This window comes from Syngnathus leptorhynchus, chromosome 4, assembly GCF_054491065.1.
Source record: "Syngnathus leptorhynchus isolate UIUO chromosome 4, UIUO_Slep, whole genome shotgun sequence".
NCBI lineage: Eukaryota > Metazoa > Chordata > Actinopteri > Syngnathiformes > Syngnathidae > Syngnathus > Syngnathus leptorhynchus.
In genome coordinates this window covers 11,007,810-11,031,249 of record NC_141198.1, presented here as the reverse complement: position 1 = coordinate 11,031,249, position 23,440 = coordinate 11,007,810, and the positions used below count along the sequence as shown (strand labels likewise).

The following is a 23,440-nucleotide window of genomic DNA, read 5'->3' as shown; positions in this document are numbered from 1 at the left end:
CACAGCTCCACACACACACAGCCCTCATGACAGTGCTCGTGTGTGTGTGTGTGTGTGTGTGTGAGAAGGCTGTGTCAGCTCAGCTCAAGAACGCTATGAGCTCATTTGCAGCGAGACAGGCCGTAGTAGCTCCAGGCGTTGCACCACGCAGATAAACAGTTTGTTTAGATGGCGCTACGGGCTGAGGGACCTGTAAACACTCTTTCCACCGCATTCTGGGTGAAGCATTTCACATCTGTCTCCATTGTCCTCTCTGTCACCCCCAGCTGACCGATCATCTCCAGGGCCAAAAAAAAAAACGCTCGGGCCCCACCCTTCTCCTGACCACTCTGTGAGAAAACTTTTTGGGGTTTTGTTTTGAATGGAGGCGAGTCGGTTACTTGTTTTGATACGTCATAGTCTCATGACTTGTGAGGGTTGTAAACAGTGCTGTAAATGTGATATTTGATCCACTCAGGTTAATATACGTTTTAGTAATAAACAGTCGGTTATTTGCCGATCCAATTGGTCCTTGTTAGTCCCACATTTACTGTAGTTGTAGAGGGAACCCATTTCCTTGCACATCTGGATAGTGTTACTTCCTCCCTGTGACCACTGTAAAACGACAATTGTGGCTCTGTGCAAAATTGAAGCTGAAGTTGAGATTTTCTTTTTTTTTTTTTTTTTTTTTGTAGCAGTTTTGTTACATTTCCACCCGGGTTTTATATGCAGTAACATGAGAAGGTGCTGAGTCTGCACCCTTAATGTGTATTCGTGTGCGAGATGGTATGAAAGTGAAAAGTGTTTCTGTGTTTTCTAGTATTTATTACTCTTGATTTGATGTCATTCTTGTGAAACAAGATTGTGTTGTGCAGAGATTTCTTCCGAAGTTGGCTTCACCTTTTATTTCCACGTGGTGAAAAATAGTTGTGCTATATGGGGTGGGGGGTTAATTGGAATCAAATTTATATACAGAATTGAATAAAGTTTTTGAGAATTTTGGTAGCTGTTGGTTGCAATTTTGTTATGCCTACATTTATAGCCTAATGGCGGTTCTACAATTGAACATGCTGTGCAATATGATCCTAAAGTCAAAAGCTCCAAAGCTCCACCTGTTCAACCTCTTACCAGAGTTGCAGGTGAGTGGGTGACTATCCCAGCTGGTTTATAGGCATAATGTAGGCCAAATGTCCAAAATATTTTTTTTACTTGTGTGTGGGGAAAAAAAATAATTAAAAAAAACATAAAAAAATATAGATATAAAAAATATAGATATAAAAAATAGAAAATAAAATATATTCACCCCACACTTCCATATGCAATAGTCAATCAAACGAAGGCAAAATGTGCCATGCCCACTGTCTTCTTTGGAATTTCCACAATGATAATGACCGAAATGTTATGTCTTCGGTAGATTAGATTTTGCATAATCCTGCTAACATGGAAACACACATGACAGAGGTAATTAACATTCCTCAAAGTTATTTATATACACCCCTACGGAATGGAAAGTGTGCAGTTCATTTTAATGCACATAAGGTCCTGATTACCACACAATCCCGCAACCTTTTTTTTTTTTTTTTTCTAAAAGTATACTTAGAGTCCAACAGTCACATTTCATCACTGCAGGGTATTGTTGCCTGTATAACAATATATACAACGTCACGCGCAAGAGAGACCCTCCCAACCCTTGCACTCATCATCAATCCCCACCAGAGTGGTGGCTGTGCATACCTTCTCCGCCTTGTCTTATCTGTGACACGTTGTTTAGCATCGCCAGTCTCCACCAGCTGGACCTCCTCACTGACAACCTGCTGCCCGCAGAGGGGAGGAGTCTGCTGGGGTGTGGGATGAAGACATTTAGGGGAGGGGTGTTGCTGCTCACTCCTGTAGCCATCCAAACCTGTACACGTATTCTGTGAAGAGGAACACTCATGTAGTAATGTTTGTTTCTGGCCCACTTGATGGAAAAATACATGATGCATCTTTGTAAAGGAAATCTATTTCCATTTAATGGCTCGTCATATATGTATATGACTTCCTTTGATTTTTTTTTCTTACATGTTGAAGTCAGAGGTTAAGCAGGCAGCTCTTCAGAGGTTCTGTTCCTCCTTAACCCTTCCATGCCAGACTGGGTGGAGGAGGGGGCGGAGAAATTATGAGTTCTCCATGGGACTCCATCTTTTTGAAAATGCATTGGATTGTCGATGCAAGTAAAGTGGAAAATAGAACTTGTGAGTGCTTTGTGGGATACTAAAATGAGATTCAGACATTCAGAGCCAGTACATTCTGGACTGTGCAAGTTGAACATTTCAGAAGCATTTGGGGTTGCAACCTGGTTTTTATATGGAATACTGGGTTTTGGTCCAGTTTAGAAAAAGTTTGGTATAATTTGGTATAACAAGATTTGTTGTCAAGTTAAGTTCTACCCGGGTGCAGGAGAGCGTAGTACGAGTATATGCATGTGCAATCAATCAGTGAGGACTTTCTCATACACACTGTTTCAACAGTAGATTGATGGACCTTTGCGATCAAAGAACTTAAGTGGGTGCTTATCGTTATCTCTCTCACTCACTCACTCACACGCACACACACTCGCAAACACACACACACGCACACACACACACATATACACTCTCATGATTCTCCACTATCTGCATATTTCCTTTCCTAATTCTCTCAAAATTCACAAATGAAAGCAAAATGAGGATTTATTGTGATAAAAATCCCATTTTAAATAATATTTTATTAGCAAACTTTGGGCATTTGGCTATATCAAGTGAGAAAACACTCATTTTTGTCGTCTCATCTTTTTTTTAGTCCCAAAAATATAAAATTTCATCAAAAACCATTGATTTATGTGACTTTCTTTTCACTCTGTTTTCATCAAGAAATAATATTGTGCATTATTATGTTTTGTATTTTTGTTGTGAATTCATCAATATTAACAGTTAACAACAATAATGGGTGAGCTGTGGCTTATTCATACTTAAGCATTAATAAATAATAATAAATAATAATAATAATAATGATGACAATAATAATAATAACTTGGATTTATGTTGCACCTTTCATTATAGCTTCTTGCTATCTTCATCACTATTATAGCTCTATCAAATGTTCAAATTTACATCCAGTTATTTTTTGTGTTATTCTTTGCTGGAATGAATGGTTCATCATTCGTGGCAAAAACTCTTGATTATTTTACATATAACAGAAAATATGTGGAAGAATGTAAGAAAAATGGACATTTTAAAATACAGATTTTGTTTTTAATACCAGCCATGGTGAATGTTAAGGTTGCCTCTTCATATAAAGAGGTTTTTGCTTCAATATATATAGTGATACTATCTATCTGCGCAACTTTTTTTCCTTTATTCAATTATTAACAAAAGAGTTGGCTTGAATATATATAGAGATGCCTTTGTAGGACACTAAGGGACATTTGTGCGGAGGCAGCCATTAAGGAAGCCATTTTGTGTAGAATAAGTGGGCCGAGATGAAGTGTAATTGCTAAAAGTTCATTATGGTTCATCTTTCTCTGCTGATGGTGCTCCTCCGTCTGTGCGAAGGGCAGGATGCCAAAGCCCAACTCAATCTTTTATTACAGCGGAAATAGATTTGAATCTTTTAGTCTGGCCAGTCAACATCAATACGACATTTAACCCTGGCGCACATTATTTGTAAATGTGACGCGCTGTCAAAAGAATCTCGACAGCAACGTTTTTGTTTGTTTTACAAGATGTTCGAATATACAGTATTTAAAACAAACCGAAGAATAATGATGTTGAACAATAAATGGCGGGCCAATAGAATAGAATGCTGGTTGATTAGAACGATACAATCCATCCTTGCTTTAATGTAAAAGCCACAAGAACGCACTAATGTCGTTAAGCGCAGCACAGTAACAAGACTCGGAGGCAAACTAATTCCCCTCCCAAATGAGAGTTTATGGCTGAAATTGCCTTGAAATCAGCCATGTAGATCTTAATATGAGCATGAGGGCTGTCAAGGAAAAAAGGGCAAGAGGCACGTGTGTATGTGTGTGTGTTGTATCTGAAAGACAAAAGGTCAGAGGTTGAGGGTCAACCTAACAGCAGACAACCCAGAGGAGGGTCAGAGGGCTCAGACTAACCTAATGGAAGTTTATCTGCCTTATTGAGCTGCTTTATCGTCATGTCCATTGCTCGACTCAAATTTCTTCTTCTTGTTCAATTCAGCCAGATTAGTGCAAAGGCATCAGACATTTTCACTTGCTCTCTTGTAATATGGCCAGAACACATGGTTGACGTGTGCAGGTTTAATTGCTTGAGCTCCCAACATACTGCGAAGCTCTATGAATGCCTGTCAAACACACACAACAGTGGAGGTGCTCCCTCACTGGGCTGCGGTGGGGGTTGCCGGGCCGTCACGGAGCCAATGTCCAATCTGATTACGGCCAGAGGACTGGAGAGGCACGCTAATCCGCCGTACACGCACACACACGCACGCACACATACATTTAGTAGACAAAGACGACCAGTAAGACAAAGACATGCCTCGTGAGTCAAAGAGAGAGACACCCACCATGTCGGCCCACATGTGCAGACAGCACATAATAATATCATAGCAGCAGGACAGCACTGTGCTGCTTACAATACAGAACAAGTGGGACGACAAAGGTCAGAGCCACCATCTCTGACTACTCAGGTCAGGAGCAATGTTTTTAATTAGAAACCCACACAAAATAAGCTTTTCTAGTTCTATTATGCATTTCCTCCCCACAATTTAAACAATGTTATAAAAATATCCTATTTTTTTTCTCCGAGTCCTTTTAGGGGTGCTGTTGTAGTTCTGTGGCATGGCGCTATTAGGGGTCAAGTGGGTGTGACTGGACTACACAATAATAATAAAATAATGGCATATGGGGGAGTTTTGATTGAGCACTGTGAACTCTGTCTAGAGACAGATGGCTGTGCACTCATGTGGAAAATGTCTGTTGATCAACTTTGCTGCACTTGCAGGCCAGTTAAAATTTCAGTCGTAGATTTTTATAATACGTCACTATGTACAGAGAGAAAAACTTTCATTTGAAAAATGCAAATGAGTACTATGTGAGTACTTTATTTTCCTTGTATGTATTCTGACTATAATGTTGGGGCACTACTTCAGCTACATCCCCAGGATAACATTTCATGATCAAGTATTAACTCATGCCAGAAAACAAAATACAGTACGGCTATTTATTCAATGCTTTGAAAACCCATATTGCTGAGTTCTGTAAAAAATAAAAATAAAAGATTGAAGCCTGGCCTTATGGGTCTCTTTTCTGGCAGGCTTCCTTTCAGCATGACGTGTGCCATTGGAGCCTTGTTCCTGTTTATGTTCTGGCATGTTTGCAAACAGGCCGGACAAGACCACTGCTGTGAGACAAACACCAAACACAAACATCAATACACAAACAAATTATTCGTACTACTCTGACACTCCACTCCCTTGAGTGCACATGCGGCCTGATTTCACTGCACTCACTCAACTCGCTGTCAGGCTCCTTTATTTGCCAGCAGCAGCAGCAGCAGCAGCAGCAACAACACTGTTTGGGTCCCACTCAGCGCATCTTTGCCATTGTTGCTCATTATTAAAAGATGGTGTCATAGAGGCGCTGGTCTCTCTGTCTGACAATGCATTTGCATTAACACAGACTTCCTCTCAATATCGCTTTGCAACACACTGTTGACCATCAATTATGAATGCCTATTTATTTCAGTATACTCCAGGGATGGGCAACTTCAATGATGGAGGGTGCCACCATTTTTTCATCAGGGCTAGTGGGGAGCCACATAGGCCCACACACTTCCAAATCAGATGTATAAATAAATGCTATTTAAAATATGGACATAAGATTTGCAATTATTTTTCAGTGCATGTATCCACCATCTTAATCCAACAATTATAGATACTGTTACTCTTTTCACTGTCTTTGTGATTGTCACATTGCTCTTCTTGGGCTTCAAGTCATCTATGTTTTTCCTTGAGAACATTTAAACCATGTATTTGTGTTCCTGCTTGTCCTAATGACAAGTTGCAGCAAGTTGGAGTGATTCCCAGTCTGTGGTTACTGATCAAACCCAGATTTGGCAATATCAGGGGAGTGTCCCCCCGATCAAATTCTCTATTATTAGGACAAATTCATTTTATACAGCTGCGGTAGATCGTAGTCTGCCAGGGATTTTTTTTTTCCCTTGCTTCTGTCGCCAAAGTGTTTGATCATATGGGGTTATGTTGGGTCGCTTTAATGTACTAGGAGTTTGGTCCAGCCTGATCCTTTGGAAAACTGCCTTGAAATAACTTTGTGGATGAAATTAAATTGGCTGCCGCCATGGTTGCGAGCCAGTAAGGGTGTTCTTTATTAAATGCTGCCATTGGTACAATGTCAAGGGCTGGTCGAGCTTCTTTTTTGGTTTTGTTTCATGTTTTTTTTTTTTTTCAATGGATTTATGGTACGTACTCCCACTCCCCTTCTAACCTACAATAATATATTTTGAAGTAAGAAAAAAACCCTCTTTCGAATCTTAGTTTGAAGGCTACTGATGAGAGAAAGAGCACTACCCAGGAGATGAATTAAGATCTTTACTTTGGATCAATTCAAAACTCTTTACGAACTTATTTCCATCAATATATTCGACATATGTGACTGATTAACAGGGACTTTTTTTTTTTCCCCCCAGAAAACTGGAGCAAAAGTACCTTCTCTACTCAGGAACAATGTTGCTGTTGAATACAATTTTCACAGTTTACACAGAGTTCCCATTTCCCGCTCTTCCTTCCAGGCAGTTAAAAAGCTCTCCTGAAGTTAACATACATGTGATGTCTCAACCTTCTCAGGCTCCCACTTGGCCCATCACTTCACACAACGTGCTTTTATTATAATAGCACTCCATTCCATTAGTATTAATAAAGTACACTCTATGAATGTACATGTATGTGGGTGTGCATAGTAAGCTATCCGCCATTCATTAAATATAGATGGAGAGGCATCTCAGTGTGTTTTTGTTTTTCCTCTTCATTGCTCTTTGGTCAAGCGTTTCTTATTTCTTCAAAGCACATCATCTGTGTGTACATATTTAAATCAATTTAAATCAGCAGATGCATTTTCCTGGTTTTTCTATGTCGCTTCTGTCTGCATCACCTGGTGATGTTTATGCAAAAAGAAGAGCACATCACATTTCCATTATGTGTGCTAATGCCACCTGCCTCTGTCACCTTGTCTTGTGTGTTACAACCTTACACCGTTACACCGTACCCTTCCTGAGATCTTGTAATATATTTTAAGGATGGATGCCTTGCACAAGATTAATCTTATTTGGTGATGAATATGAGAAAGTTTTGTGTGCATGGCAGCATTGTTTTGTACAAATGTGACCATTGTTATCTGTATTATCATATTAGATTTTATGTGTACCTAATGAAATGCCCAGTGTCTATTTAAAGTTGCCCTCAATCAAATTGTTCTCACAAGTAGTTTGAAGTTACTTCAAATGGTTTTACACCACAATGTGTGACACACTCATCATGCTAAATGTCATTGTGTCAGTTTGATGCGAGCGTGTTGTGTAGTCACGTGCTGTAGCATGCTTTGGTCAAGGGTGTTACTTTAAGTGTGACTTTTGCTTTAAGTGAAAAAGTCACACATTTCACATCTGTAACACCTGTCAGTCGAGCCATCACATTCAAGTCCCGTATGCAAATTCTGCTGTTGTCACATTCTAAAATTGTATTTTCATTGCGTGGTTTTATCACGAAATGGATCAGAAAACAACAAAGTCATGATTTTGTAATGAGTTCAAATGTAGGGTGTCTCTCGACTGGTACACCAAGAATCATTGTATTAAATGTTCAAAACTGTGCAGAATGTTAAAAGTATACTTGTTCAGGTATTTGCAGCGGTGAAAATGTTTTCTGGGTTTGCTTACCAGCTGAGCTGTGATTTGTTGTTACTTGAGCGCTGATGCCAATTTTTGGTCATTTTTACTGTTTTAATAATATTAATTGTAGATAAATGAAAACAAATCTAATTAATTGTAGAAAAAAATATTTTTCTGAAAATGGCTAAACAAGTAAAATATCCCTTTAACTAAATTTAAATAGCACAAGTGTAGTTCAAGTTGTATCTATTTTCTTTAAATACGATGCATCTGCATTAAAAAAAAAAGTATTTAAAAATGTATTCAATGTAGCAATGTAGTAAAAGTTGAGGAAATCTAATTAAAGGACTTTTACAAGCTACGTTTTTGTTTTAATTCTTAAAAACGTTATTTAATTGACTATTTGATGCGGTAATCTTGTTTATGTAAATTATCCACGCAACTGTCTACATGTTACCATAGCAACAACCGGAAGCAATGTCAACTCAGTGCTCCAAGATTTGGAAAAGTGGCACCAATGTAAATTAAAGTATCGGAGTCAACCTTCAAATTGAACATTGCGTGAGTATTCGACATCATGAATCATCTCTGAGGCTCCCGGGGTATCATTTCACAGGAAATGTGCACGAAGCTGGGTGAAACTCGGCCAGTCCATGTGTGAACTATCAATATTCATTAAGCGCTTTATTCTGTCTAGAGCATGTCTGACGGTGAACGCTGCGTGGTGATGACAACGAGGAGGTACCGTGACAGGAACGACACGCTCATTGAGTTCCTGAAGGATCGCCGGGAGCAAGAACATCTCATGACCATACCGGAGCAGCGCTTTCAGGTGCGCTGTGGAAACTGGCTGCAAAAGTAAAAATACTTGAGGACTTTGGTCAAAGTTGAAGGACTAAAGTATTGCCTGCTTTTATGCAATGAAAAAAAAAGTGTTGCTGTGAGCTGTAAATTAATAATAGTAATAATAATAATACTAATAATAATGGTGAAAATCTGGCACATATTTAATATTACACCAGTCACTTAAAATACCCAAAGTAATCATATGCCTTTTGTGTTCTCAAAGAAATTGAAGAGTTTGCAACAATGTGAAGATGAGCTACTCAAGGAGGCGAAGAAGGCCAAGGAATTAATCTCAAACTTTGATATTTCTCCAAAGGTACGGTCAATAACTTCACACAGAGGTTCACAACAAGACCTCGTTACTATGCTTTAAATTACTATTGCATTTACATTTGGCTTAGATCTCAAATCATGAAGTGGGGCATACAGGGGAGGAAATTGATTCTAAGAGCTAGAAAACCAATTTTTCGATCTGCTACTTAAGTGGTAGGACCAGAGCGGGGTTTGTACAAGACCTCATCATCATTTTCAATGCCACATGCTAATATAAATATCTAAAACCCCTAACTTCTACATATCCCCAAAATACATACAACACTTGAGTGTGCCACAAGACAAGCTTTTGACTGCCTTACAATTAACAGCAAACAAATGTGACTTTTGGATCATTTCCCTTCTAAAACCTCCATGTGAAGGAACAAGATGCTGATCAGAACATCAAAAAAGCAGAGAAAGAGAGGAAAGAGGTGAGCGAGAAAGAAGTCCAGTTGGAGATGTTGAAGGAAGAGTACGCTCAAGTGCAGCACAGAAAACAGGAGCTCCTTCATCACATGCACAGAGACGCAGTGTATCGGGACTTCATGCAACAGGTGTTCAAACTAACACGGGTAAGGTGGCAAGGTCATCAATATTAGTGCACAGCAATGTAGAACTTTGTACTGAAATATTCCATATTAAATGACCCTAGATTCTTCCTGCACATCATGCACACGAATGGACGAAAGACCTTCTTGATTAGGCTGAAGCACAAATGAACAAATTATTAACACAATTTGCCATTTTTTAAGAGTCTGTGCCTCATAACACGTTATATGGCTCTTTAGAGAAAATCGCTTTCATAAATGTAATTTTGTCCTGTGTCTTGCTTGTGTGTGTTACCAGTTTGAAGATGAAGCATCTCTGGCAGGTCACCTAGAGAATCTTCTCCGCATCAGAGAGCAGCTCTGTGAGAAGCGGAGGTTAGCCGAGGAGCAGGTGGACCTGCAGAGGAAAGCCCTGGTGACCTTTAACAGCCAGCATCGCTTGATGCTTCTGCAGCGCAGTAACCAGCTGGGACAGCTGCACCACAAACTGGACAGGGCACAGCCGAAAGTGGAACGCTGGGTAGCAAACTGACTAAGAGGAATTCTAGATTGAATGTTTATGATCGGTTTTTTTCTCCTCTCTTTATGCAGGAGACAAAGTGGAAACACATTCAGGGCACCGCAGCCAAGAAGACACTCCTGCTCGGCCTGATCAAGATGGCGGCACTCAACCTCTATGAAGTGACGGGCGGTCATGTGGACGGCGAGAAAGGCGTCCATCTGGGTGACACCGACACACAACTGGACAAGGTTTGTAGCCTGACAGATGATCTAGTGGAGAATGACACGTATCTTTTTGTCTCTTATAGATCAAGATGTTCATCCAGGACCACAAGGACATTGTCAAACAACATCAAAGTAGCGCACAAAGACATGATGAAGAAAAGATCAATGTTCCATGAACAAAACTTAAAGTACTTTATTTGATTTGGATCTAAAATGTGAATACAGTCTTCATGTTTTAAGATCTTTGAACGTGTATTATAAAATGTATAGTTAGTGAATGACTTGCTGTATATGTTGGAGATGGAGTCACATAAACTTGTTTTTAATATCAAAAACATTTTCAATTCTTAATTTTTCAGAAAAATGTACCAACATCACCTAGGAAAGAAGGTGAGAGATAGAAACCGAGTTAACTCAACAGAAATCCAAATATATAACTTTTCCTCATGGCATTCATTCATTTTGAATGACTCCTGTTGCTACGTGATCTTTGACCCTCCTTCAAATGGAGAGCCACCATGAGGACAGTTGGGCCCAAATAGAAATCAGTGCAATGTCAGGCGGACATTTTTAGATGTCAAATTTTGATAGATCACATTTTAAATGTCGTCAACATCAGGTTCTGTACTGAATCCAGAGCGGAGCATGACTCGCAGGGAGCAAAAGCTGGATGTCACCATTGAGAAGTCCCATACTGCCATCATGTGTTGAAGAAAACAACAACCGGTGGACCCATGTCCAATTGATGTTCCAGCATGACTATCCCCAAATATACAAAGTAAAAAAAAAAAAAACAATAACAACAACCCAATTTAGATTAAAAATGAGAGCGACCTAGGATGTTGGCTCAATTTTTAACCTAAACAGTTTTTAAGTGTAGCTGTGGATTCAGCGGATACGGTTAATTTGACTCATTATTGGGCTCATTATATCAATCCAGTAGATTGTGTTGGATATTGGATTTGGATAAGAGAGGAAGCTGGTTGCCATTGTTCTGAATCTGAAGTAAATGAATGTAACATTCTTAGGAAACATTTATGGTGGCTGGATGGCTGGATTGGCTTTGAAAAAAAAAAAGAGGGAGTTTTGTAAGGAAGGGCGTCTGGTGTAAAATCTGAGATCATCTTTTGACAAGATTCTGTAGGACTAGGAAGAAGCCAACAAATATTCCAGATGTTTCTAAAATTGCGTACTGTGTATTTTGCAGACTTTGAAATCTGGTCTATTTTTTCTTCTTGCCTTTGCCTTTGCCCTTACCCTTGCCTTTGCCCTTTTTGCCCTTCTTCGGAGGCGTGATGGGGTTACTGATCAAGTATTTGCGAGTACAGTAGCCCCTCCACCATGACTGACAATAAAGAGCAACCTTAAGCTTAAGCGCAGCAACTCGTTTCTCATCTGCAATCCGACGCTTTTCCATGATGTAGTTGTACTCCTTCTCCAGATCAGCATAAGGTTTCTCCAGTCTTTCACGTTCCGCTTCCTCCCTCTCAAGATCCAACTGACATGACTCCAGATCAGTCTGAGGAATGAAGACAGAGTTAGTGATTTTAATGTTTCGTGGTTTGTCTTGAACAGCTCCACATCCGCTTCCTCACTTGCAGACATATGACTCGAGACGTTTTTTTTCTTTTTTTCTTTTTAAGTGACTAGTTATTTTATTTTGGCCGTGCTAGTCCTAATCATAATTTCTTTGGCTGCTTTATGTACCCAGTATGCTCATAAATGGAATTTAAAAAAAGCAACGTTGAATTTAAAAAAAATCACAATAGGGTTATTTCTATTTTAATTTATTGCCATACTGACAACATAAATTTGCCAGTGACATCATGAGACGAGCATGGCGGCAGTGAACTCCAGAACACAGCTGTGTGCTGGAGAAAAATAGGCAAGTGCTTGCTTCTAATTGTAAATTCCCACAAATAGATCGATTTTACGATAAAATTAAATATGAAACAAGGACAATTTCATCTTTCAATGAGGAATCAAAACTGGTATTTATGGCGCAGTAATTAAACCTTTAAACAACTTGTATTTGAACATAATTAAAGGTATTGTGCTTTTCATCATCAAATTAACTCGGCTAAGCATTTTCACCCGTTCATGGAGGTCGCACACCATCATGAGTAGCATAATGGCCATTAAATTATCATGATACATAAACTCCTTAATTGTGGTTATTCTATTTAATGATGTTATTATTTATTTTTTCCTTAAATAATTTCTGTGGGAAACAATGACTTCAGATTTGAGTGTTTTGCATCATGAGACTGTAACTGAACCTGTAAGGCAAGGCCTGATTATTTTTCAAATGAGTGACTTCGGTTTGGTATCTACGTCAATAATTCTAGTCAAGTCAATAAACAATGTTACTTAGCTACAATTGATTAACATGAAACAAAACACTGTCTTAAAAATTTGTACCTGATGCTCTTGTATTTCATCATCAAACTTTTGGAGCAAGTACTCAATTTCCATCTCCACATTTTCATTTATCTGTCAAAGGAAAGAACACGGGGTACGTTTCATCTCTTCCACATAAATGATGTCATAAAACCATACTAAAAAAGTTAGTGCACCTCTTGAAGTGTTTTCTCCACCTCTCTGAATTTAAGTGTGGAAGTGTGGATTCGAATGTTGAGTCGGTCTATTTCCTGCTGGACGCTGGCTTGCTTCTCTTGAGAAGCCTTGATGATGGACTGGCACTGTTCATTGGCGAAAAGCTTCCAGTCGACTACTTCTATCTGGTTCTCCTTAAGAAGGCGCTCCAAAGTTTCGATGTCATCTTTCTTCTCGGAAATCTAAAAATTCAATCCAAAAAATGGGAGAGGTCAGACATTTAGTGTTCTGAGTCACAGTATATATTTTTATTGCTACTTGTAATGAGGGATGACTGTACAGTTGACACACCTCTTTTTTTTTTCTTTATGTAAAAACAATGTACTAAAAAAGAGGGCAGGTCAAGAATGCATACTTAAAATCTGTCAGATTGTGAAGCTACCTCTCACCAAACAGATTTTCTATTCCATTTTGGATGCAAAAATGATGACTACTCACCTCAACATCTTTTTGTATTATAGCTGCAGCTGTTTGTTCTAGTTTGACAATTAGTTCTGTGTCAGGTGACACTGTCTCAAGAGCTAACAGTATTTCCTCTTCTGGGGTGGTCTGCAGCCTCTCTATCATATGTACATGAAATTTCTTCAGCCCTACGATGAGTGTGTATTCAGTCTCCCCAACTTCCATGCCAACCTCTGGTCTCAAGCCCATAATGATATCAGGGTGGGTGCGAAAAAACCTGAGCAAATCCCTAACAGAGTACTTGAACTCTCTGTCCAGTAGAGCCTTCCTTTTCCTTCTTGCACTTTCTTCACCAGCCGGTCCACCTATGACCTCTGTGAGGTCATTTGATGTTTCCAGGCTTTTGGTTAACATCTGATGCACCTCAAGGATCCTATTAAACTCCTCTTGGACAACATCACACGAGCAGACGGATTGGCGGACGGCAGATAGAGATGCTGCTATCTCGATTTGACTGATACAGTTCTCCAATATGTTTGAGATGGTCTGGGCCTCAGAAGAGAGGAGCTTCTGCTGGGGCTTCTCTTGATCAAGATGAGCCTCGCAATCGTCATCTTGCTGCAGACTAGTGGATGAGAGCTCAGCGCTGTCCCTATTTATCGGCTCTATCACCTCAACTTCAGACATGTTGTCAAACTTGTCACTAATGGAGAGAAAACAATAACATGTGAGACAATTAGTTACATATAAAATGTTGGCTGCTGCTTTGCAATGTAGATATTCATTATAAAACAGGTAGCATATCTTACTATTGATTGATTTCTTCTAAAATAGTTTGCTATTGCTGTGTGTATATTGTGACAATATGCCTCCAACGTTTTTTATTTTTTGACAACGCTCCCACGTCAGAGCCTTCTAAAGCGATGTGATGACGTCATGTTACTGGGGTTCTTCAAAAGCGTTTTAGCTACCTTAAAACAAAAACTGCATTTTCAACAATATTTTATTTATTTCATTCATAGTTTAATGTTAACGATATTTTATTCTGATCACATTTGCTTTGGCACAAGAGTAAATATTTCACTTCGACAGTGTTTTTCCCCCTCTGTTCTGTAAATTTTGTTTTGCTCTGAACATTGTCGCTCGTCGTGGGCAAATTCAAACATGCATAACAACGAGAGCTATCAAAACAAAACGACAAACACAGGTTGTATTGAAGATCAGAAAGGGACTTACTTTGACTTGTCGCTCGCAAAACATGTTTACTGTTGCTAGGATACGGTCGAAAACCGCGGCCCAATGATATGATCGAGCAAAATATTCATTTAGCCTCGAATTATTAAAATGTTCTGATGTATCAATCGAGTCAGTATTCATATGCCCATAAAATGCGTATTGTTAGTGTTTCATATTGTACACACAAATTGCATACTTTTATTTTGGAAACATACTGCCGTGAATTGCTGAAATTGTCGTAAAAAACACCGCCCTACAGAAAGCCAATTTGAATGTCGATCTCGGATTAAATGCCCACCGTACATCGGTGTTGTTGTTTATGACAAACTAGACTCAAAGGAACTTGTCGCGTTTGGTGAAGCCGTCTAATAATTTCGGAGTTGGTACGGAGTGAAATCTGAGGATGCCGCGACGTTTGCTTGTGACACTCTGAGCCAATTGATTCAGTGACAGATGTCCCCTGCGTTCTAGGACACAACCAAAACTGTAAACAACTCGTCTTTCGCACAGTAACTCGATAGTAACTTCGATGCTAAACATTTTAATTTCACATTGCTTGTCTTGCTGTCATACAGCACGCTAACAAGTTTAGAGTTAGCTTGTTACATTTTATTGAGAGCAGTTTTACCATGTACTCGTGTAGCTAGCTAGCTCCTCTCTTGAAATGTATTTGACCCCAGTAGATCGAGATTGTAACATTGATGTTTGATTTGTATCAAAGAATGGAAGTTGACGACGATGATGTGCCTCTTATCCTCACCTGGGATGATGTAAACAGCGATTTACTCAACGAAGACCCAGCGAAGGGAGACGAGAGTAAGTACAGCTACAATTGTTTTAAACACCATTTAAGTTGAAGCAGTCAATCAATCAATGACTTCACTTGAAAAATACGAGAAGAACGAGAGAAAATTGTGTGTAATCTTTCAAAGTGTTCCATTGAAGATGATAATCCACAAATAGTGCAGGCTTTTGAAGAATTCTGGAGTTGTGATGAGTCCAGTTTTGCACATCTCCACATTTAGAAGCAAACAAAATGGAGAAAAAGTCTTACTATTCGACAACTTTTGTAGGACGTTCAAGCATCCACTCATTTTTGTGTTCCCCTCAAACAAGTTACATAAGTGAGTCATCAGAGAAACTGCTGCCGCAATTGTTCCCCTCGCCCCACTTTGGTGGCCATGTGTAGAATGTCTGAATGTTGGGCTTGAGTAGACTGGATCTTGAACTGAACAGGAAGAGGAGCGGTTGTTTTCCAGGATGGCAGGGAGTGTCGGATTAGAAGGAAACATCAGGAGAATTCTTGGGTGACTTTTCTGGACTGAGGCAACTCTTGAAATTGGATTTCTTAAAATGGACTAGTTATAAATCATATGACAGGTCACATGATGACAGAGGGGTGGAGAAGCTCTTGTTCATGATTGTTTAGCTCGATAGAAATAGTGAGTGTGACAGATGATTTTTTTTTTTTCCCGCCAAACAACTGGAATGGAATTTGAGTTTTACACTGCGGAGTAGGGTAGATTATGTTTTTCTGGTCTTTTTTCCCCCCTTTGGTTTAATCTGTGTATTTTTGATACAATGCACAGAGTCCTAACTTTATCTCTAATAAGATGAAAACTTGGATTCAAAGTTCATGGCTGAAGCACCAGGAGTTATTTTTAAACTCTTGTTTTAAATCGATTCACACTTTGCTTTCTTCGCGTGTCCTGGACACTCACGTGATGTTGACAGCACTGAAGAGTCGCTGCAGTTCACATCAGTCTTGTGGAATGTTAGGCCATCTGTGTGGAAGCTGAAACAAGACCGTAAGACAGTAAATAACACGTAGTGTCGACTTCAACCACAGACAAATGCACCCAAAGCTCTAGAAGGACCTCCTTTTGCTCGCAGATACAAAGGGATTGCTACGATGGTTGACCTATTTTGAACTCAACCCTGCAACTCTTTACACTACTTGTGTATTCTTCCAGATGGAGGTGCTGGAAACTATGATGTAAGAAATAGCGGCTTGACGTCAACATCTGGGTCTCAAATCCACCGAGCACCCGATGCGTCTATACGGCAAAGCTGGGAGATGAACTACCAGGAGGCGGCCATCTTCTTGCAGGTATTCACACGTGCATATGCAAGAGTACAGCAGCGTGAGTACCGATTTGACATGGTCGAATGTACGTGTAAACTCATGCTAAGAACTTTCTGTCGTGATGATGTCATTCAAACCAGAAGTGTCCCGTTTCTTCTGAATGTCACCTACAGGAGGGCGAGAACAATGACAAGTTCTTCACCCATCCTCGGAACCCCAAGGCGCTGGCGGCGTACCTCTTTGCCCACAACCACCTCTTTTATATGATGGAGCTGCTAACAGGCCTTCTGCTCATGACGCTGTCGCTGTGCGAAGCTCCCGCCGTGCCTTCGCTGCGTTTGGACGTCTACGTGAGTAAATATGGCCGCTCCTCTACATAAATGTAAAACATTTGCTGAGCATGTGGGATATACCGTGTGCAGATCCACGCCACTCTGGAGCTCCTAGCCTTGGTTATTGTGGCGTTTGAGCTGTGCATGAAGCTTCGCTGGCTGGGCTTCCACACCTTCATACGACACAAGAGGACCATGGTGAAGGTAACTGATGGAGACCTTGTAGAATGTTTTACAAGTCTTGACAAATGCAGTCTTCTTACCTTGACTTACAAGATTAATTTGCTTCGGGTCTTGGTGTCGTCTGTCTCCAGGCATGTGTGTTGCTGCTGCAGTTTGTAGAGGCCATAGTGGTTCTGGTCCGACAGACGTCCCACATGCGAGTGACCCGAGCACTTAGACCAATATTCCTGGTGGACTGTAGATACTGCGGTGCTGTGCGCAGGTAGGCTGGCCTACACTATGATTCAATGGTTTTTTTTTTTCTCTTTCCTGAAAAAAAATAAAGAAAGAAATAGACGTTTGCACGTAACCATAAACAGCCTCCTTGCATATGACTTAAAAGGATCACCAAAGGCAACTAACAGCATTTCTCTCATCCAATCAGAAATTTGCGGCAGATCTTCCAGTCCCTCCCACCGTTTATTGACATTCTCCTACTACTGCTCTTCTTCATGGTCATATTCGCGATCCTGGGTGAGAATTGTTTATTATGAAAAGTGCGCATTATTTTTTGGGGGATCCAGTAACTCGTGAGTAAACCTGATCACTCATACTTTTTCTTTGTGTTCTTGAAATCTTAAATGTTACTTTATTCTCATAAATCTTTAAAGAACCATGATGGTAATCGTTTTTGGTCCACATTTACCAAAAGTGATCATGTTTTATAGAGCAATTTTTAAGTGCTACTATTCTTTTTTTTTTTTCCCCTCCTCTCAACCCAGGTTTCTGCCTCTTCTCTACAAACACATCAGATCCAGTAAGTTGGAGTTTAATTTAATGTTCTCAGCCTTGAGACTCCCTTTGTGTGTTTGTTTGGGTGTGTTGCTGTCTTATTTCCTGATTTTGAGCATCTGTGGTCACCGCAGTACTTCGACACAATGGAGAACAGCATGGTTAGCCTCTTTGTACTGCTGACCACAGCAAAGTAAGCGCAGCAGCATCTGACGCTGTCATGTGACGCACAAACAAACCAACATGAGTTTCATCTGCATTTTCTTGCAGTTTCCCTGACGTGATGATGCCGGCGTACGCAAAGAACCGCTGGTCCTGTGTGTTCTTCATTGTCTACCTCTCCATTGAGCTCTACTTCATCATGAACCTGGTACAACCTTTTTTAAATTGTATTTTGCACATCATCACTGATATAGCAGTGGTCAAAGAATACTCAGGAGTTCTCAACTTGATTTTCTAAATACAGCCAAATGTTTAAGTAAGACACGGTTGACACAAGGGGAAATGGAAACCACCTTCTTGATGCTTAATAATATTAGATTGCCTACTAACCATTACATGAACACAAACTGTTGTGACAACACGTATGGACAAATAACTGCACCAACACAAAGAGTCCACAAGATGGCGCCAAAGTAATATTTCTTTTTTTGCTCTGGTCTCACTACAAAACCAGCAAATAATGGATATGTTCTAAAATTAAATCCACAAATAGCAAACCGCGAGTCCTGTGGGTACTTCCCCGCACAATAAAAGCTGAGGCATACATTTTCATACTTCTCAAGCAATCTTGTTGACTCCCCCTTCAGTAGCTGGTTTGCTTTTCACTCTTGTGTGCAGCTCCTTGCAGTGGTGTTTGACACATTTAATGATGTGGAGAAGATGAAGTTCAAGTCTCTGTTGCTTCACAAGCGCTCTGCTGTCGACCACGCCTTCCAGCTCTTAGTCAGCCGGCAGGTATAAAAATAACGCTGTGTGTTTTCGCCACTCCAAGCTTCAAAGCATCCGCAGCCACTCTGACGACTGACAAGCTCTCTTAATACGTGTCTGCCATTTCCTTTCAGAGGCCAACGGGTGTCTCACTGAAACAGTTTGATGGCCTGATGCGTTATTACAGACCACGGATGTCTGCCAGAGACCGTTTCCTTACCTATAAAGCTCTTAACAGATCTGGTGCTCCTATGCTCAGGTCAGTGACCTCGCTCCATCACTCTAAATCAGATTTTGCTCTCACAGTTTAGTACATCTTTGAATGTGTGTTTTTGACTCTCCTCTAGTCTGCAGGACTTTTATAAGTTCTATGAGGTGACGGGTCTTAACTGGAAGGTAAAGAGCTAACATGTATTGAACATGGCAGAATTCTATCGGTGCTGTCGCTTATGTAAGCATATGTGTTGTGTAGGCACGACGCAGTGGGGAACACTGGTTTGATGACCTCCCACACACAGCCTACATTATTTTAAAAGGCAAGTTCTCTCTAGCCCCTTTGTTATCTTCCAAAATCTCATCCTCTCATTTTTTTTTTTAACTTGCATCCTCGATGTTCACAGGCATCAACCTGATGGTGAAGTCTAAGGCCTTCCAGTACACAATGTGTAAGTATTTCTGAGGATTTTAATTGGTACTTGCCCCTAACTGTCTCCCTATGTACAACAGATGTGGTCGTGGCCATCAACGGCGTGTGGATCCTCGTGGAGACGTTCACACTTGAGAGTAAGTCATTTTTCTTGTGCCGCCAATGCGTCGGACAAAACTCGATAAATCTGACTACGGGATATCATTTGTCCGGCAGGTGGCTTCTCCTGGTCAAAATTGGTGCCATGGAATTATACGGTCTTCCTTACCAGTGAGCAGGCTTGCACACTTTAATCCACAAACACACAAATTAGGGTCGTTATTGAACCATGTCGTTTGAATGATGTACAATTAAAGACAATTGAAGCCTTTACAGGACAAGCAACTATCTTTGTAAACGTTACATGCTTCACCATATAAGTCTAGGTATTTTGTTCAAACAAAATTTTAACACGAGTAAGAGTTACTCAGTAAAAAAAGGAGCAGACAGTTGTTAGAACTTGGGGAACAAAAAACTGCACAAAGCCAGACTAATACAAATTACACAATGCATCCTTCATAATCAACCCAAAAAAGTTCTCGGCAATGTAGCCTAGAATAGCTTTACAACTGAAAACATACCAATGTCCAAGACGACGTGTGCGCCGAAAAGCCCAGCTGACTTTGTCGAGTACAAGGTACACTGGTGAGTGAGAAATCCGCATTTATTGATAAATCTCAGAGCGTCTTGCTGTCCAACATATGCAGACTCTGAACAGGAGCGTTCATATACAAAAACATCATCGTCAAGATTAGAAAAAGGCAGACTCAATAAGTTTCCTTTTAACGAGAAAAGAGAAGCAAGACCTGTTTCTGTAGTCAACAAGATCCAAATGGCCTAATATGGTTCCTTGTCCTATAAAAGGCAAAACATAAAGAAACAATAACAGAGGAACAGAGTGGCCTTCAACGTCAAAAGTTCATATCTGATCATTTTCTTGGCCGCCATCTTGATTGTTTGGGATTTGTTGTCATTGCCTTGTTGTAATTCTGCTTATTCCACTTTTGAGTTTATGGTGTGGAGGTGCTGTTGAAGATCTCAGGCTTGGGACCGCTGGCTTATTTCAGCTCTGGGTGGAATCTGTGAGTACTCGTTTCTATTTTGAACAAGAGCTCGCATTCAAAAATCTCAGACCCGTATTGTTGTTCTCTTTCTGTCCAGGTTTGACTTCTCCGTGACCGCGTCTGCCTTCCTGGGTCTGATTACGCTCGCCTTGAATATGGAGCCTTTCTACTTCATCGTTGTGCTACGGCCGCTTCAGCTCCTTCGGTGCGTTCTCATCTGTACTTGTAACACCCGTCCGATGAGTTTGTTAAAGCAACGTTGAGCCTTTGTGACTATTTTTATGCAACACATAATTGCAGGTTGTTTAAGATCAAGAAGAGGTATCGCAACGTGTTGGACACCATGTTTGAACTCCTACCCAGGATGGCCAGTCTGGGTTTGACCTTGATCATCTTCTACTACTCGTTTGCCATTGTGGGCATGGAATTCTTTGCTGATGTGATTTACCCCAACTGCTGCAAGTAAGTTGCTGAAATTGCGTTCCTTTGCTCTTCAGGATCAAGAAAGTAACACAAGTACATCTCTTCCACTTTGTGTCAATCTTCAGTACCAGCACAGTGGCCGACTCCTACAGGCAGGTCAACGTGACAATTGGCAATAAAACAGTGGTGGGAGGCTACTATTATCTCAACAACTTCAACAACATCCTTAGCAGCTTTGGTACGACTCCAGTTTCTTTCTTCTATGAAAAAAAAAAACAGTTTATATTGCATCGTATTGGAACATCTGTGCTTGAACAATTCTTTTTTTTTTTTTACATAAAAAATGATGGGTGATTTCCCTTTAAGTATGTTTGCTTGTGTTTTCTTCTTTCTCCAGTCACTCTCTTTGAGCTGACTGTTGTGAACAACTGGTACATCACAATGGTGAGATGATGTCCTCAGATGATGTTATATCCTGTTTGCTGCTGCTTGACTGCTGGCTACCATGCTCCCTTGCTCTGTAGGAAGGAGTGACCTCCATGACCAGCCACTGGAGTCGTCTCTACTTCATGACCTTCTACATCGTCACCATGGTGAGGCTCGATGTGTGTCACCAGACGCTTTTCACTTTGCTTTCTTGTTTAACCTGCAACGTTGCTTTGTGCACCTTTCAGGTGGTCATGACCATTATCGTGGCCTTCATTCTGGATGCCTTTGTTTTCCGCATGAACTACAGCCGCAAGAACCGGGAAATGCTGGAGAACCCAGAGGGTGGGACGCACTGTGTCTTTCTTAGTGTGTGCGTGTGTGTCAAAGTCAAAAATGATCTTTGTTCTATGGGGCAGTATTGCTTAAAACACTGAAGTCATGTTCACGTGTGTGTGCGCTCTAGATGAGAATGGAATCGTGTTCGAAGTAGAAGTGAGCCGTGACGAAGCTCTGTCCACTCTGGAATTTTACAAGCAGGCATGTGCCGGACAGTCGTCTCTCAGCTCTATGGTGGGAGTCATGCAAGCCATGGACCGCTGTGGGGTAAAAAAAAATAAAAATAAACCAGAACTCCCATACTTTTCAACTTTGTTCAGTTTAAGAAAACAAACCAACAATCCCCCCCCCCCCAAAAAAAACTTCCGCTCTTTTTGCTTCAGGGTGAACAAAACTCACCTCTGTTATACCAAGGGCGGAGGTCAAGGACGAAGGGTGACCTCAGCATGAAAATGTATGAAGAAGAGATGCAGGTAAGAACAGACATTTGTCACCATTGGCTGGATTTACTCCAAAGGTCCAAGCTGCCTGGTGTATTTTCTTTTGTAAACACCAAAATGTAGGTCAACAACTACACAAATGTAAATCTGTGTATGACATTTCCCGATGTTAGCATTAAGCTACCGTACTTGACTTAAAAGCAGAATTTTGTTTGAAATAAAAATTTGTATTCATAGAAAACATGAAATTGTGTGGGTCACTACAAACTTGAATGTCTGTGTTTGATGTAGTTCAAGTTTATTTATTTTTTTTGCAAGAGGCCTTATCTAACTAATAGCATTTTTTAAATCACAGAGCCTTAATGACTATAAAGCTGGTACGATTGCATCTTTTAATCTGTCGCTGTTCCTCTACTTCTTCCAGGTGTGGTATTTGGAGTATTCAAAGGAAAACCTGCCTCAGCCAGACCAAAATCAAGAACCCGACTTGGACAGTCCCACCTCCAATCCGCCTTTTGTGCCTACGCCTCAGCTAAATTCACATACTGGACCTTACAGTATTAACTGAGCAAGTCATGCGGCAGTGATATTACAAACAATTGTTTCACTCCGGGACTTCTAATCCCACCCTACCCCAACACACTCACCTTTTCACACAGTGGGAGCCGGTCTGGTGTCTGTTGAACAGATGTGAGATGAGGACACCATGTCCTCACACCGGAGAGACAGCAGGTCCACTGCTCTGTCAGACATTTGCCAGGGACCATTCAACTTTATGGGAGGAGCCTGTTAATAATACTTCTCTTACAATATGTAATGTACATATACATATAATGGTGGAGGTCTTTTGTGACTATTTAAAAAGCCCATTTAACCAAAGTTGGGCTGCTATGAAAAATGTCAAATGATGATGATGACTAGTACGTTTTCTCAACAGCTTAACTATTGAGGTCCTAAGTGAGCCCAAGAAGCAATATCCATGCAATATTTGAATGCAGTAATAGTACCTGAGGGTGTCCAAATCTACATTCAATACTTACTGCTGAATTCCTAGCTTATCAAATCAATTTTGTATAGTGACTAAAACGAACCAAGATCATCACTTTATCTTTGTACTGTATTAAATTGTTATATTTCTGTGTAACACAACGCCTTGGTGTTTGTAGAGTCTGTATTTCAACTGGATGTC

The 23,440-nt window shown here is 40.4% G+C and overlaps 3 protein-coding genes across 5 annotated transcripts; 2 read left to right on the top strand and 1 right to left on the bottom strand.

The window, feature by feature from the left end:
- The first annotated feature begins 8,351 nt into the window (after positions 1-8,351).
- cfap73 (cilia and flagella associated protein 73) lies at positions 8,352-10,628 on the top strand. The gene is made up of 7 exons (XM_085909940.1): positions 8,352-8,444; positions 8,581-8,715; positions 8,953-9,045; positions 9,425-9,616; positions 9,891-10,112; positions 10,184-10,342; positions 10,402-10,628. The coding sequence occupies exons 2-7, from the start codon at positions 8,584-8,586 to the stop codon at positions 10,492-10,494; spliced, it is 891 nt and encodes a 296-aa protein (XP_085766066.1). The 5' UTR covers positions 8,352-8,444; positions 8,581-8,583; the 3' UTR covers positions 10,495-10,628.
- On the bottom strand, positions 10,495-15,171 carry drc10 (dynein regulatory complex subunit 10). 2 transcript variants are annotated; one of them, XM_085909938.1, is made up of 5 exons: positions 14,573-15,171; positions 13,373-14,039; positions 12,895-13,116; positions 12,740-12,811; positions 10,495-11,837 (listed from the first exon to the last, which is right to left on the bottom strand). In XM_085909938.1, the coding sequence occupies exons 2-5, from the start codon at positions 14,021-14,023 to the stop codon at positions 11,541-11,543; spliced, it is 1,242 nt and encodes a 413-aa protein (XP_085766064.1). In that variant the 5' UTR covers positions 14,024-14,039; positions 14,573-15,171; the 3' UTR covers positions 10,495-11,540. The 2 variants fall into 2 exon arrangements, with proteins under 2 accessions (XP_085766064.1, XP_085766065.1); XM_085909939.1 differs by lacking the exon at positions 14,573-15,171 and adding an exon at positions 14,146-14,198.
- tpcn1 (two pore segment channel 1) lies at positions 14,697-23,400 on the top strand. Of its 2 annotated transcripts, none has more exons than XM_085909935.1 (27): positions 14,697-15,058; positions 15,294-15,388; positions 16,546-16,682; positions 16,832-17,008; positions 17,081-17,194; positions 17,305-17,435; positions 17,598-17,686; positions 17,935-17,969; positions 18,079-18,137; positions 18,215-18,314; positions 18,785-18,901; positions 19,009-19,133; positions 19,222-19,270; positions 19,347-19,410; positions 19,495-19,539; positions 19,601-19,657; positions 19,737-19,790; positions 20,569-20,641; positions 20,721-20,828; positions 20,924-21,085; positions 21,172-21,284; positions 21,444-21,490; positions 21,571-21,639; positions 21,721-21,817; positions 21,939-22,012; positions 22,195-22,284; positions 22,676-23,400. In XM_085909935.1, the coding sequence occupies exons 2-27, from the start codon at positions 15,295-15,297 to the stop codon at positions 22,817-22,819; spliced, it is 2,424 nt and encodes an 807-aa protein (XP_085766061.1). In that variant the 5' UTR covers positions 14,697-15,058; position 15,294; the 3' UTR covers positions 22,820-23,400. The 2 variants fall into 2 exon arrangements, with proteins under 2 accessions (XP_085766061.1, XP_085766060.1); XM_085909934.1 differs by having other exon boundaries at positions 14,724-15,058; positions 21,939-22,078.
- Positions 23,401-23,440: the final 40 nt, after the last annotated feature.

Bases quoted from the DNA above. Each gene is read 5' to 3' on its own strand.
- cfap73 (XM_085909940.1), top strand. From the start codon at position 8,584: ATGTCTGACGGTGAACGCTGCGTGGTGATGACAACGAGGAGGTACCGT. The intron at 9,046-9,424 runs GTACGGTCAATA...CTCCATGTGAAG, and splicing joins ACTTTGATATTTCTCCAAAG to GAACAAGATGCTGATCAGAA. The intron at 10,113-10,183 runs GTAGCAAACTGA...CTCTTTATGCAG, and splicing joins AGCCGAAAGTGGAACGCTGG to GAGACAAAGTGGAAACACAT.
- drc10 (XM_085909938.1), bottom strand. From the start codon at position 14,023: ATGTCTGAAGTTGAGGTGATAGAGCCGATAAATAGGGACAGCGCTGAG. The intron at 12,812-12,894 runs GTGCACTAACTT...TTCCTTTGACAG, and splicing joins TGGAGAAAACACTTCAAGAG to ATAAATGAAAATGTGGAGAT. The intron at 11,838-12,739 runs GTACAAATTTTT...TTCATTCCTCAG, and splicing joins ATGAAATACAAGAGCATCAG to ACTGATCTGGAGTCATGTCA.
- tpcn1 (XM_085909934.1), top strand. From the start codon at position 15,295: ATGGAAGTTGACGACGATGATGTGCCTCTTATCCTCACCTGGGATGAT. The intron at 19,540-19,600 runs GTAAGTATTTCT...TATGTACAACAG, and splicing joins GGCCTTCCAGTACACAATGT to ATGTGGTCGTGGCCATCAAC. The intron at 21,818-21,938 runs GTGGGACGCACT...TGTGCGCTCTAG, and splicing joins AATGCTGGAGAACCCAGAGG to ATGAGAATGGAATCGTGTTC.